We start from the raw sequence: 13749 nt of genomic DNA on the forward strand, positions 1-13749 counted from the left end.
TTTATCCTGATACCCTTCATCACCAGAACTCTGCACGGAGTCTAGCCCCCTATTCCCTATATAGTGCACTACTTTTGACCAGAGCCCCGTGGGCCCGTAGTGTACTACATAGGGAATAGGGTGTAATTTGGGAAGCGCACATTGTCGTCTACAGAGTTCAAGTGCTGTTGGGGCGAAAATAGAACTTTCCCTTTAAACACGTTCGATCTTTTCCGGGAGGTTCCGTCGAGATTCGACACTGCCTCCGCTCCGCTACTGCAGCCTTGTCGCGAGGAGCTGTACCAATCCACTTATTATTAGCGATATCAGAAATTATAAACAATTTGTCATATTTAAACGCAGGGAAAAGTCAGGCGTTGGATACCACCACCCTCTGCAAAATGCAGGCCATCAAATGCGTCGTGGTGGGCGATGGGTAAGACTGTGTTTTTTCGAGTCTGTGAGAGGGCAATTGTTGCAATAAGGGCTGGGGCGGCTTTCAGTTCGCTAGAATCCGCTCTCTCATCAAAGTGCGTGAGCGTGAAATGAATGTTGAGCAATTTAATTAAAATTTTGTTAGCCTACTTTGTGATTACATGTTATCAATGTATTTGCCAAAATTTTCGCCAGGTTTTGCACAATAAATTATAAGGGCGGGTTGTGAAATATTCTGTCTGAAATTTAACTATAGCTATTCGAAGGTTTCATTGAAATATAAAAACAATATCTAACTAAAGCTTCTCCGATTAACAACATTTATAAACCCATATGTGACGATTTTTTTTTTTTGGTGTGCAAAATTGTGAAATATACATAAATATGTGCATGGTTGCAGAAATGTCGGGAGGTCTTGGCTGAGACTCATTAAATGATGTAATGCTTTCACACCTACACATCCAGCTCCTACGAAGGCGTCGGGCTACGGATGGGCATGGGCATGGGCATGGGCACCTATGCAAGATACTGTGTTTATATAGCCTTTCTACCATATACATCTTTGAAAGACAGGTTTATTTTACTGCTGCTACATTGTGAATTGGTGTGGATGTGGTGTAGATCTTGGGTAGTGTGTGGAGGAGGTAGGGTACACAGTACTGCACTGCATAGCATAGGTAAACAGGGTTGTGGGGGGCCCTGTCTAGGATTTTGTTAGAGGATGTGCAAGAGACACACACACTCACACACACTCACACACACACACAGGTAATGATGTGAAGTGGAGTCTTCCGATAGCAGGGGGTACAGACGTGGTGCTAAAACGGTAGCACAACAATCGACATGAAATTGCTCTTATTCCTGTGTAATAACATTGTAATTACTCCAGTAACAGCATTATATTACCATGTCCTTGTATCCTAATGCGTTCTCAACACATAGTAATGAAGTTGACGTGTTACTATAGTAACGCTGCCTGAGGAATACTCTAGTAGTTGAAACGCATTGCAGTTGTGTGTCCTGATGGACTAGGCTGACTGCTCCCATATGTATTCTTTCTACTATAGTAACTATAGTAACGACAGTGTTACTATAGAGGTATGAGAGCAATGTCCTGTTCTTGGTGACTCTCGAGTCTAGCTAGAATCCCGAATGGCTCCATATTCCCAATGAGATGTGGTCAAAAGAAGTGAACTACATTTTTTTAAAATTTAACCCAGCAATGACCTGGGGAATAGGTACAGAGGGGATGGATAAGGAAGCTATTGGAATACATAGTGAATAAGGAGCCATTTGGGACAGAGGCTAATGTCTCCCTTTTTCATATTTGTTCTTTGTGGGACCTCTCATTGGAGTTCATTTCTCTCCACCCTCTGAGAAATGACATGTTTACATCCTGGTTTGGAGGATGCACAGAGACCTCTTCAGCTAAGACTCTATCTCTCTCTCCTTCTCTCGCTCTCTCTCAATTCAATTGAAAGTGCTTTATTGGCATGGGAAACATCTAGTTTGAGATGTTCCTTTTCTGTCTCTGTTCTCTCTCTCTCTCTCTCTCTCTCTCTCTCTCTCTCTCTCTCTCTCTCTCTCCCTCTCTCTCTCTCTCTCTCTCTCTCTCTCTCTCTCTCCTCTCTCTCTCTCTCAATTAAATTCGATTTCAAGTTTTAATGTCACATGCACAAGTACAGTGAAATGCCTTTCTTGCAAACTCAAAACCCAACAATGAAATAATCTATAACAATGTATTACAATTGCAAAGTTTTTTTTTTTTGACAAAATGTTTAAAAAAGGTATAATCTTTGCAAATGATATCATCGGTAGGACTGGTGGAGTTATGTCGCACATGCAGCTAACAAAAATATATGGAAATGTCTGCTCTACCCAAAATTACAACCAAATAATTGCAGCCTTACCGCAAAAATGGAAGAGGAAAGTGGAAGGAGGAGAAAGTAAGGAACTTGTCTGTCGGTCTTGCATTAAAGAACATAATTGGTTAAGGAAAACTGTGATAAATAAAAAGGTATATTAGTTTCATTTAAGGACCAAAGGATTGGCAGCCGTCCCATATAGATTGCAAAATAGTTGGGAAGAGATTTTTGACGTACCGATCCCATGGCATAGTGTTTATGAACTGATATGCAAAAAACGACACCGGATTCAAAACGTATAATTTTTTAATTTAAATTATTATATAAAATTCTTGCTACCAATAGAATGTTATTTATATGGGGGATACAATCTTCCCAGCTCTGCAGATGTTGCTGCGAAGAGACAGAATCATTAGATCATTTGTTTTGGTACTGTCCATTTGTAGCTTGTTTTTGGACACAGGTCCAGGAATGGCTAAAGGATTGCAATATTTACCTGGCGCTAACCCTGCAGATAGCACTACTGGGTGATCTGAAAAGTCATAGTCAATCGATCAATAACATAATAATACTATTAGCAAAAATGTTTATTTTCAATTCACAATCTGTAGAAACAATGAGAATAGAAAGGTTCAGAACTTTTGTAAGACATCACAGTACAGTTGAAATATATATGGCAAATAGAAATCCTATATGGATGGTGTTAAAAGATAGATGTGAGGTGTTGAATGGAATTGAAGGATGGGACTAATAACAACTAACAACAAACAATAACAAGATAACTAATAATGTAGGCACGCTGTGTCCATAATAAGTGTATGGGTTGTAGGTTGGGAGCTTTTGTGAAGGAGCACAGTTAGAAAGATATGGCATATAGAAGCAAACCGGATGGACATCATGAAAATGATCGGAGAGGTTGAGAGTAGAAGTTGTTCAGGAGAAAGAACAAACAAAATGTAATTACTGTAAAATTGACTGTGTCCATAAAATGTAGATAGTAGGTATGGGCTGGAAGTAGAGGCCTAGGCATTGTTGTTCACTAGTTTACTCCAAGTGGGGAAAGGGTGGCGGGGTTGGAAAGTAATAAAGGGGAATATATATATTTTTTTATGTGTGTATGTATGTGTGTGTGTGTATATGTGTATGTGTATGTATATATAAAAAAAAACATGGGGGATTGGAATTGATGCAGACAATTACATTGATGGAAGTTACAATCTATCTGCAATATTAAGCTGATCTACCCCACCCAAAACATTTATTAAAAAAATAAAAAAAAATAAAAAAAATACAATGTATTACAATGAATAAAAAAAACATGAGAAATAAGAATAAGAAATACACAATAAAGTAAGTAAGTAAGCAACTATATACAGGAAATATTTACAAAGTCAGTTCCAATACCATATTTACATGTGCAGGGATACTGGAGGGATGGAGGTAGATATGTATAGGGGTAAGCATACTATATACAGGGTCAGTTCAATACCATATTAACAATGTGCAGGGATACTGGCGTGATAGAGGTAGATATGTATAGGGGTAAGGTGACTAGGCATCAGGATATAAGATAAACAGATGTCACGATCGTTGAGAGACGGGTCAGACCAAGGTGCAGCGTGGTATGCGTACATGTTTATTCATAAGAATAAACACTTGACAAAATAACAAAACAACGAAACGTGACGCTCAAACAGTGGCTACAACACAACAAGCCAAACGCGAGTCAAGATCCCACAACTAAGGTAGGCAACCAGGCTACCTAAGTATGATCCCCAATCAGAGACAACAAGCGACAGCTGCCTCTGATTGGGAATCACACCCGGCCAAACATAGAAATCTCAAACTAGATCTACAACCTAGAAATTCAATAACATAGAATTCAACAGAAACTCACACCCTGACCCAACCAACAAGAGTTCTCTCGATCAGGGCGTGACAACAGAGTAGCAGCAGCTTGTATGTGAGTGGTTGTGCAGGTGTGTAGAGTCAGTATAAATGTATGTGCATATTATGTGTGTGTGAGCAAATTATTGAGTGAGTGTGTTGGAGTGACAGTGTGTGTGAGTGTGTAGGGCCCTGTGAGTGTGCACAGAGACAGTGCAAATACTGAAATAAAAGGTCAATAAAGATACAAGGTAAACTCTGTCTTCTCTAGGTTAATCTCTGTAGGTGATGGCTTTGTTATGGAAGGTTTGGGAATCGCTTCCTTTTAGGTGGTTGTAGAATTTAACGGCTCTTTTCTGGATTATGATAATTAGCGGGTATCGGCCTAATTCTGCTCTGCATGCATTATTTGGTGTTTTATGTTTTACGTTATTTGGTGTTTTTGCAGAGTCTCAATTTGGTGTTTGTCCCATTTTGTGAATTCTTGGTTGGTGAGCAGACCCCAGACCTCACAACCATAAAGGGCAATGGGTTCTATAACTGATTCAAGTATTTTTAGCCAGATCCTAATTGGGATGTCGAATTTGATGTTCCTTTTGATGGCATAGAAGGCCCTTCTTGCCTTGTCTCTCAGATCGTTCACAGCTTTGTGGAAGTTACCTGTGGCGCTGATGTTTAGGCCAAGGTCTGTATAGTTTTTTGTGTGCTCTAGGGCAACGGTGTCTAGATAGAATTTGTATTTGTGGTCCTAGCAACTGGACCTTTTTTGGAACACCATTATTTTTGTCTTGCTGAGATTTACTGTCAAGGCCCAGGTCTGACAGAATCTGTGCAAAATATCTAGGTGCTGCTGTAGGCCCTCCTTGTTTGGGGACAGAAGCACCAGATCATCAGCAAACAGTAGACATTTGACTTCAGATTCTAGTAGGGTGAGGCTGGATTCTGCAGACTGTTCTAGTGCCCTCGCCAATTCATTGATATACAAAGTGCCTTCGGAAAGTATTCAGACCCCTTGACTTTTTTCACATTTTGTTACGTTACAGCCTTCTTGTAAAATTGATTAAATATCTATTTTTATCAATCTACACACAATACCCCATAATGACAAAGTGAAAACAGGTTTTTAGAAATTTTTGCAAATGTATTTAAAGAAACAAAAATAAATACCTTATTTGCACAACTATTCAGACCCTTTGCTATGAAACTCGAAATTGAGCTCCGGTGCATCCTGTTTCCATTGATAATCCTTGAGATGTTTACAACTTGATTGGAGTCCACCTGTGGTAAATTCAATTGATTGGACATGATTTGAAAAGGCATACACCTGTCTATATAAGGTCCCACAGTTGACAGTGCATGTCAGAGCAAGGTTAAAGGAATTGTCCGATAGAGCTTCGAGACAGGAATGTGTCGAGCCACAGATCTGGGGAAGGGTACCAAAACATTTCTGCAGCATTGAAGGTCCCCAAGAACAAAGTGGCCTCCATCATTCTTCAATGGAAGACGTTTGGAACCACCAAGACTCTTCCTAGAGCTGGCCGCCCGGCCAAACTGAGCAATCAGGGGAGAAGGGCCTTGGTCAGGGAGGTGACCAAGAACCCAATGGTCACTCTGACAGAGCTCTAGAGTTCCTCTGTGGAGATGGGAGAACATTCCAGAAGGACAACCATCTCTGCAGCACTCCACCAATCAGGCCTTTATGGTTGAGTGGCCAGACGGAAGCCACTCCTCAGTAAAAGGCACATGACAGTCCGCATGGAGTTTGCGAAAAGGCACCCAAAGCACTCTGACCATGAGAAACAAGATTCTCTGGTCTGATGAAACCAAGATTGAACTTTTTTGCCTGAATGCCAAGCGTCACGTCTGGAGGAAACCTGGCACCATCCCTACGGTAAAGCATGGTGGTGGCAGCATCATGCTGTGGGGATGTTTTTCAGCGGCAAGGACTGGGAGACTAGTCAGGATCGAGGGAAAACTGAACGGAGCAAAGTACAGAGAGATCCTTGATGAAAACCTTCTCCAGAGCACTCAAGACAGACTGGGGTGAAGGTTCACCTTCCAACAGGACAATGACCCTAAGCACACAGCCAAGACAATGCAGGAGTGGCCTTGGGACAAGTCTCTGAATGTCCTTGAGTGTCACGCCCTGGCTCTGGGGACTCTTGTATGTTGAGCCAGGGTGTTAGTTTCGTTGTGTAGAGTCTATGTTTCGTGTTTCTATGGTATGTTCTAGGTTATGTGTTTCTGTGTTGGCCGGGGTGGTTCTCAATCAGAGGCAACGAGAATCAGCTGTTGCTTGTTGTCTCTGATTGGGAACCATACTTAGGCAGCCTTGTGTGCACTTGTTATTCGTGGGATCTTGTTCCGTGTTGGTTTGTGTGTATGACCGAGGACTTCACGTTTCGTTTTGTTGTTTTGTGTATTTGAAAGTACTGAAATAAAAGATGTACGCATTTCACGCTGCGCCTTGGTCTGCTTCGTATGACGATCGTGACATTGAGTGGCCCAGCCAGAGCCCAGACTTGAACCCGATCGAACATCTCTGGAGAGACCTGAAAATAGCTGTGCAGCAACGCTCCCTATCCAACCTGACAGAGCTTGAGAGGATCTGCAGAGAAGAATGGGAGAAACTCCCCAAATACAGGTGTGCCAAGCTTGTAGCGTCATACCCAAGAAGACTCGACGCTGCCAAAGGTGCTTCGACAAAGTACTGAGTAAAGGGTCTGAATACTTATGTAAATTTGATATTTAATACATGTTAGAATAAGGCTGTAACGTAGCAAAATGTGGAAAAGTCAAAGGGTCTGAATACTTTCCGAAGGCACAGTATGTTGAAGAGGTTGGGGCTCAAGCTGCATCCCTGTCTCATCCCACGGCCCTGTGGAAAGAAATGTATGTGTTTTTTGCTAATTTTAACTGCACCCTTGTTGTTTGTGTACATTGATTGTATAATGTCATATGTTTCCCCCCCCCAACAGCGCTTTCCATCAATTTCTATAGCAGACCCTCATGCCAAATTGAGTCAAAAGCGTTTTTGAAGACTTTGCCTTTGTTTTGGTTTGTTTGTCTCTCTCTCTCTCTCTCTCCGTCTCCCTCTCCTTCTTTTTCTCTCCCTCTCTCTCTCTCAACTTTCCCTTCCTCCACCTTCTGTCCATCTCTCTCTGCTATCCATTATCAGCCCTCCCCACTCTTCCTGTTTCTCCCCACATCCCTTCTTCCTTCTGTCCATCATCTCTGCCGTCATAGTGAGTGTGTGTTGCTCTCTTCTCTGAAAGCTTCCACTGTGTGTCCCCCCTGTCCCTGTCCGGCGGGTGATAAGAGGGGATAGGATAGGAGGATAGGAGTGGATCAGTGTGTGGGGGAGGGCTGCAGTCTGCCAATGTGCCCCCCAGCCAAAAGTCTATGTAGGACAGTGTTTGTGTTCTCACACACACACACACACACACACACACACACACACACACACACACACACACACACACACACACACACACACACACACACACGCTGCCAAACAACCATACACAGCCACACACAGTCAAATCAAGCTACTGTAAATGCAACTTAACCAGTTCAGCACATCCTATAGCCCTGTGCATCAGGATAATCCTTAACCAGCTAAGCACAACCTATAGACTTTTATTTATTGATTTGATAACTCTCTCTCTCTCAATTCAAAGGGCTTTATTGGCATGGGAAACATATGTTTACATTGCCAAAGCAAGTGAAATAGATAATAAACAAAAGTGAAATAACTAACTCTCTCTCTCTCTCTCTCTCGCTCTTTGTCTCTCAGAGCGGTGGGAAAGACATGTCTTCTCATCAGCTATACCACCAATGCCTTCCCTGGAGAATACATCCCCACAGTGTGAGTATCATAACATGAAGCTTCACTACAATGATGGTGTGTGTGTGTGTACTTCTCTGAACAATATTCTCCCCCTCCTGCACTCTCAGGTTTGACAACTACTCTGCCAATGTGATGGTAGATGGGAAACCAGTGAATCTGGGACTGTGGGATACTGCAGGACAGGAGGACTACGACAGGCTCAGACCACTGTCCTATCCACAGACGGTAACACCCACACACAACCACACACGCACTCCCATCTCTCATACAGTATCACTCATACACATTCCACGTCCTCCATCTTGTGTCTTCCTGGGTCTGCCTAATTCATTCTCCACACAGTTTCCTGTTATTCCACTGTGTTGTCCTCATTACCTCCCCAGCAGCGGCTCCGTCTGACACACAGCTCCCTGCCTGCCTGCTGCTTCACAGGAAATGATTAGGGGGGCTATTTTAGCGTTCCACCCATCCAGCCAGAAAGGGGGGATAGTAATCTAATAGTCACACCAGTGACAGGCCAACCACCAGGATTACTGAGTGGTGTTGTTATAACACACTTTAATACGACTAGGTGAAAAATCTGTCGATGTGCCCTTGAGCAAGGCACTTAACCCTAATTGCTCTGGATAAGAGCGTCTGCTAAATGACTAAAATGTAAAGTAATGTAAATGTAATACATCCTGTCTGCATCCCTGTCCAGAGGAACCCCTGCACACACACACACACACACACACACACACTAGTGTTGCATTGTGAGGCCCCAGCTCCAGACTCCTCCAGACCCTCTGTAAGGTTACTGTACCTGCTCTGAAGGCCAACAGACCCTGTAGTGGCTAAATGTTCGAATGTAATTGTCCCAATACAATTTCCCATTCTAATCCTTTAGCCACAATGAAGAGGGGTGAAATCTTAGTCTTGACGCATACAAATCCAATGTCCAGAGTTTGATTCAAGTTGAAAAATAATAACACATTTATTTGTCATTCTTCTGGATACATAAATGCATGTATTCTGATCAAAAACAAACAGCATGGTCTGGTATGGTCAAAAGACTGTGTGCTGCCATTCCAGTCACTCCCATTATGCCTTGGAGCATGTATGCCTTTTAACTGTATTCTCCATTGGCCTGTAGAGGGGGTACACACGCTTGACAGGGGATTAATGGCAAACACACATACAACAGAAATGCATCATGAATTGGAAACATGCAAATATACAATATTACCTATTTGGCTCCTACATAACCTTTAGTCTCTTCAACTGCTGTCCTTTCTGTACAGAGCCTAGAGAGTCACTGAGTCACAGAAATCACAACGCATTTTCTTCATGCAGTGTTTCTTGTTTAATGAGCCTGTTTAAGTCTGTTTCTGTGTATTGTCCCTACAGGACGTGTTCTTGACATGTTTCTCTCTGGTGAGTCCTGCCTCCTTTGAGAACGTCAGAGCTAAGGTGAGTGTCTTTATCACCCTACTAAATAATAATAATGGTAATATCACTAATATTGTCAGCATCACATTGTACAGTATACATCTGTTCATTCATGTCGCTGTTTGGGCTAACTCCACAACCTCTGTCCGCATGTTGGCCTTTTAAGACCTTACGACCTTATGACCCTTTGACCTTAATGGTCTTAACCCTCTGACCTCTCTGTGACCTTTAACAGTGGTACCCGGAAGTGCGCCACCACTGCCCCAACACCCCCATCATCCTGGTGGGCACCAAGCTGGACCTGAGGGACGACAAGGACACCGTGGAGAGGCTGAGGGACAAGAAGTTGTCCCCCATCACCTACCCTCAGGGCCTGGCCATGGCACGGGAGATAGGTGGGTGTCTGTGGAGGGGGGGTGGAAGGGGGGTGGTGTGTTTTAGTTTGAGAAAGAGCGAGGATGTAGTGTGTCTGAATGTTATTCTGCCAGCTTCTTTGAGCTCTAGTGTTCATCTGTGGCTGAACTCACCTATTTTTGAGTCCAGGTTTCTGACTGACCAATTGAATGTGTGTTCGTCCTCATCCCCTTCTCTGATTGGCTGTCTCCTGTCCCCCACAGGTGCGGTGAAGTACCTGGAGTGCTCAGCCCTGACCCAGAGGGGGCTGAAGACCGTTTTCGACGAGGCCATCCGGGCCGTCCTGTGCCCGCCGCCCATCAAAAAGAGGCGCAAGAAGTGCACCCTCTTCTGAGAGAAGAGGGGCGAGGAGGAGGGGGGGTCTGCAAGAAACAAAAACTGAATCTACTGTTTTACAGAAAGTGTTGCTAATCGATGTCTGTCAGTGTCTCAAATGGCACCCTATTCCCCCTTTGCCACTGGCCAAAAGTAGTGCACTAGGTAGGGAATAGGGTGTTGTTTTATAAGGTAGCAGTAGTGCACTAGGTAGGGAATATGCAACCTTCACAGATATAGGTTGTTTACATTTACATTTTACATTTTAGTCATTTAGCAGACGCTCTTATCCAGAGCGACTTACAGGAGCAATTAGGGTTAAGTGCCTTGCTCAAGGGCACATCGACAGTTCACCTAGTCGGCTCGGGGATTAGAACCAGCGACCTTTCGGTTACTGGCACAACGCTCTTACCCACTAAGCTACCTGCCGCCCCTTGTTGACCCAGGAGTGGGTAGAACTTGAAAGGGTGTGTCCCAAATGGCACCCGATTCCTTAAATAGTGCACTTCTTTTGACCAGGGCCTGTTGGGAATAGGGTGACATTCGGGACACGGACTAAGGCACAATTAATTGAACTCCACTTTTAGGACTTTTACATCCATTCTGTGTGACCTATGCCTTAAATCAATTGGGTAAATTCAGCGGGTCAGTGTCTCAGAGAGAGGTCATTCTAGATGGAGATGGAAGAACAACCACAATGGGTCAACTCAACTTATTTCCTTTATAAGACAAAATACAGAACTCACACACACACACAGGTGATTGCTTTATGCTATAACCCTGCAGTATAGTACTGTAGGACCAGGTGATTTTACTGGCCAGGTCAGGTCACATGGTCAGGAACAACTCTTACCCATAATAACTGGCCTCTGTGTCCAATGTGAAATATGATTTGTTTCCTTAAAACTTGTTATTTTATTTATTTGTATTTATTTTATGTGTTTTTTTAAAATGTTTTAGTTTCTTAATGTCCTGCAAGTGCAAACCAAAATTGTAGTCATTGATAAAAGCTCCCTGCCATCTTGAATGTTCCTCTCTTAACGTTAATGTATCTACTGATGGGAACTCTCCTACCTGGGGACCAGGGCCCGGATTCACAAAGCCTCTCAGAGTAGGAGTGCTGATCTAAGATCAGTTCTCCCCTGCCCATACAATCTTATTCATTATAATGTAAAAGACTAAACTGATTCTAGATCAGCGCTCTTATTTCCGAGACTCTTGAGACACACAGGCCAAAGGAAGTATCTTCCATCCAGGATGCCAGTTTGCACAGAACAACAAGACGTTGTTCTTTCCTTCCTTTGTCCCTGCTTGGCAGTTATTCAGCGTCAGTTTAAATGCTCCATTTGAAACCCACTAAAAGGGGGAAAAGGTTGACAATGTGCCATAGCGAAGACTGGTTTTTGTTGAACTAGCATGCCAAATCGTGACAAGCTCTCTCTCTCTCTCGCTGCAGAACCCAGACTACTTAAGTAAGGGTGTGTCTCCAATGGTACCCGATTACCTGTATATGTATTTATGGACACTGTTTCAAAGTAGTGCACTATATAGGAAATAGGTTGCCATTTGGGATACATCCTATCTACTTTAAAGGCTCCCAAGAGGACATGCGTTCTTAATATGTTTTTAGGCTGTTTGAACATCTGTATTTTTCTCTCCCTCTCTCTCTCTCTCTCTCTCTCTCTCTCTCTCTCTCTCTCTCTCTCTCTCTGTGTGTGTTTGTGTTTGTGTTTGTGTGTGTGTGTGTGTTTTTAATTAACCCGCATCATGCTTCTGTGTTGCATCAGTGATAATCTACTGAACTTTGATTAAGGAACAACTCGAAAAAAGGAACTGTCTTTTTTTAATACCTGCTTTAATGTTATCAAACTAAACCTCTTCATTAAACATGTGTATAAAGTGATTTTTAAAAAGGTATTAATAAATAAACATATTTGAAAGTATCAAATCAAAATAGCTGTAGCTCCGTTTTTCTTTGTTGTGCTTGTGATGATGGTGATGGTGATGATGATGATGATGATGATGTGCTAATGTAGCCATCTGGTGTTGCAGTATTGGTTCAGGTTTTCACTCAACAGCACTGTAGCGCATTACAACAACCTATATATATATATATCTCAGATTACAGTAATCTCCCCCTGCTGGTAAATTATGGTAGTAAAAATATATGTGAAATATTAAACATTTACCAAAGAATATCTAATTTACATATTTTTCTTTTACATATGACCCAGTGATACCTTTCTGTGCTATTTGGCTACAGTAAAAGTGTAGCAACGCTTCCTATGACACAGCTTTATGTTTAAACTCACTAGTTTTTGGATACTGTGGACTCTAGTGAGTAGACTGAACTATGGTTTTATGGACACACAATCAATATGTTTTGTTTCAGCTCACTGTATACAGTAATGTGTTCATCTTTATTTAACCATGGAACATTTTTAAAACCAAAATATCACTTAAATATAAACAAATATGAATCATTGTTAATAAATAGACATGTTTTTCATAAATCATAAATACATGTGGGTTATTTTTTTACACTTTTCTACTATGACATCGGGGACATTTATTTTGAAATGTTACATTTTCGTGACACGCCGGAAGTGACTTTGGGCAACTTGTGTTTTCAAACTGTTTTCGCGGCGCACCGTTTGTATAATCGGGAGAACGTGTGAAGTTAGATCTCTGTTTAGACTTTTTTTCGGTTCAACTAAGGCGAAGGTAATTATGTGTTTTTATTAGCTTAGAAATCTTCCCTTTGTTTCATAAATAACGTTAAACAAAACTAATTTTATTTTGAAAGGAAATAATGTCAGGAAATGGAAGCAGAAAGGATAGAGGACAGGGAAAGAAGAGGACAACAAAAAGGAGACAATACTCCAGGGAAGCGCTAGAGAAAGCTGTAGAGAAAGTAAAAGCTGGAATAAGCCTTAGAGAAGTTGCCCGTGAGTCAGGGATTCCTCACACCACTCTCCAAGATTACAAAAATAACAAATATGCCTTTGCCCATCACCCCAACCTGGCAATAACCATAGAGGAAGAGCACTCCCTTATATCTCATATTCTCTGGATGGCCGACCATGCCTTTCCTATCAGCAGGACTGTGGTGAAGGCTCTGGTTGTGGCCATTATAAAGGAGAGTGGCCGTAGCACCATCGTCAATTTGGAGAGGGGACTGAGTGACAACTGGTGGTCTAGATTCAGGGCTCGCCACCCTGAACTGAGCGCCAGGGTTCCCAACACTCTCAACCGGGCCAGGGTACATGGTGCTACTCCTGCCACCATCAAGGGCTTCTTTGATGTCTACGAGCCTATCTTCGTCAGCCACGGCTTAGAACACAAGCCGCACCTCATCTTCAACTGCGATGAGACGGGGTTTGCGGACAAGCCCAAGTCCAGGGAGAAAGTTCTCTGTCAAAAAGGCAGGAAACGCATCTATCAACAGCAGCAACACAACACAATGGAACGTATTACCGTGCACTACTGTGTGAGTGCAGCTGGTGAGAGTATCCCGCCCTTCATAATCTTCCACAAGTGCCTCCCCAGTACGGCCTACGCGCTCGAGGGTCCACC

General features: G+C 42.7%; 1 protein-coding gene across 1 annotated transcript; it reads left to right on the forward strand.

Annotated features, from left to right (window-relative positions):
• The first annotated feature begins 208 nt into the window (after nucleotides 1-208).
• On the forward strand, nucleotides 209-10489 carry LOC121569982 (ras-related C3 botulinum toxin substrate 3-like). The gene is made up of 6 exons (XM_041881382.2): nucleotides 209-415; nucleotides 7963-8034; nucleotides 8124-8241; nucleotides 9403-9465; nucleotides 9680-9839; nucleotides 10062-10489. The coding sequence occupies exons 1-6, from the start codon at nucleotides 381-383 to the stop codon at nucleotides 10190-10192; spliced, it is 579 nt and encodes a 192-aa protein (XP_041737316.1). The 5' UTR covers nucleotides 209-380; the 3' UTR covers nucleotides 10193-10489.
• Nucleotides 10490-13749: the final 3260 nt, after the last annotated feature.

This window comes from Coregonus clupeaformis, chromosome 7, assembly GCF_020615455.1.
Source record: "Coregonus clupeaformis isolate EN_2021a chromosome 7, ASM2061545v1, whole genome shotgun sequence".
NCBI classification, from domain to species: Eukaryota; Metazoa; Chordata; class Actinopteri; order Salmoniformes; family Salmonidae; genus Coregonus; species Coregonus clupeaformis.

Excerpts from the sequence above, each read along its gene's own strand:
- LOC121569982 (XM_041881382.2), top strand. The coding sequence starts at position 381 with ATGCAGGCCATCAAATGCGTCGTGGTGGGCGATGG. Across the intron at positions 8,035-8,123 it reads GGAGAATACATCCCCACAGT|GTTTGACAACTACTCTGCCA; the intron begins GTGAGTATCATA and ends CTGCACTCTCAG. Across the intron at positions 8,242-9,402 it reads CACTGTCCTATCCACAGACG|GACGTGTTCTTGACATGTTT; the intron begins GTAACACCCACA and ends TTGTCCCTACAG.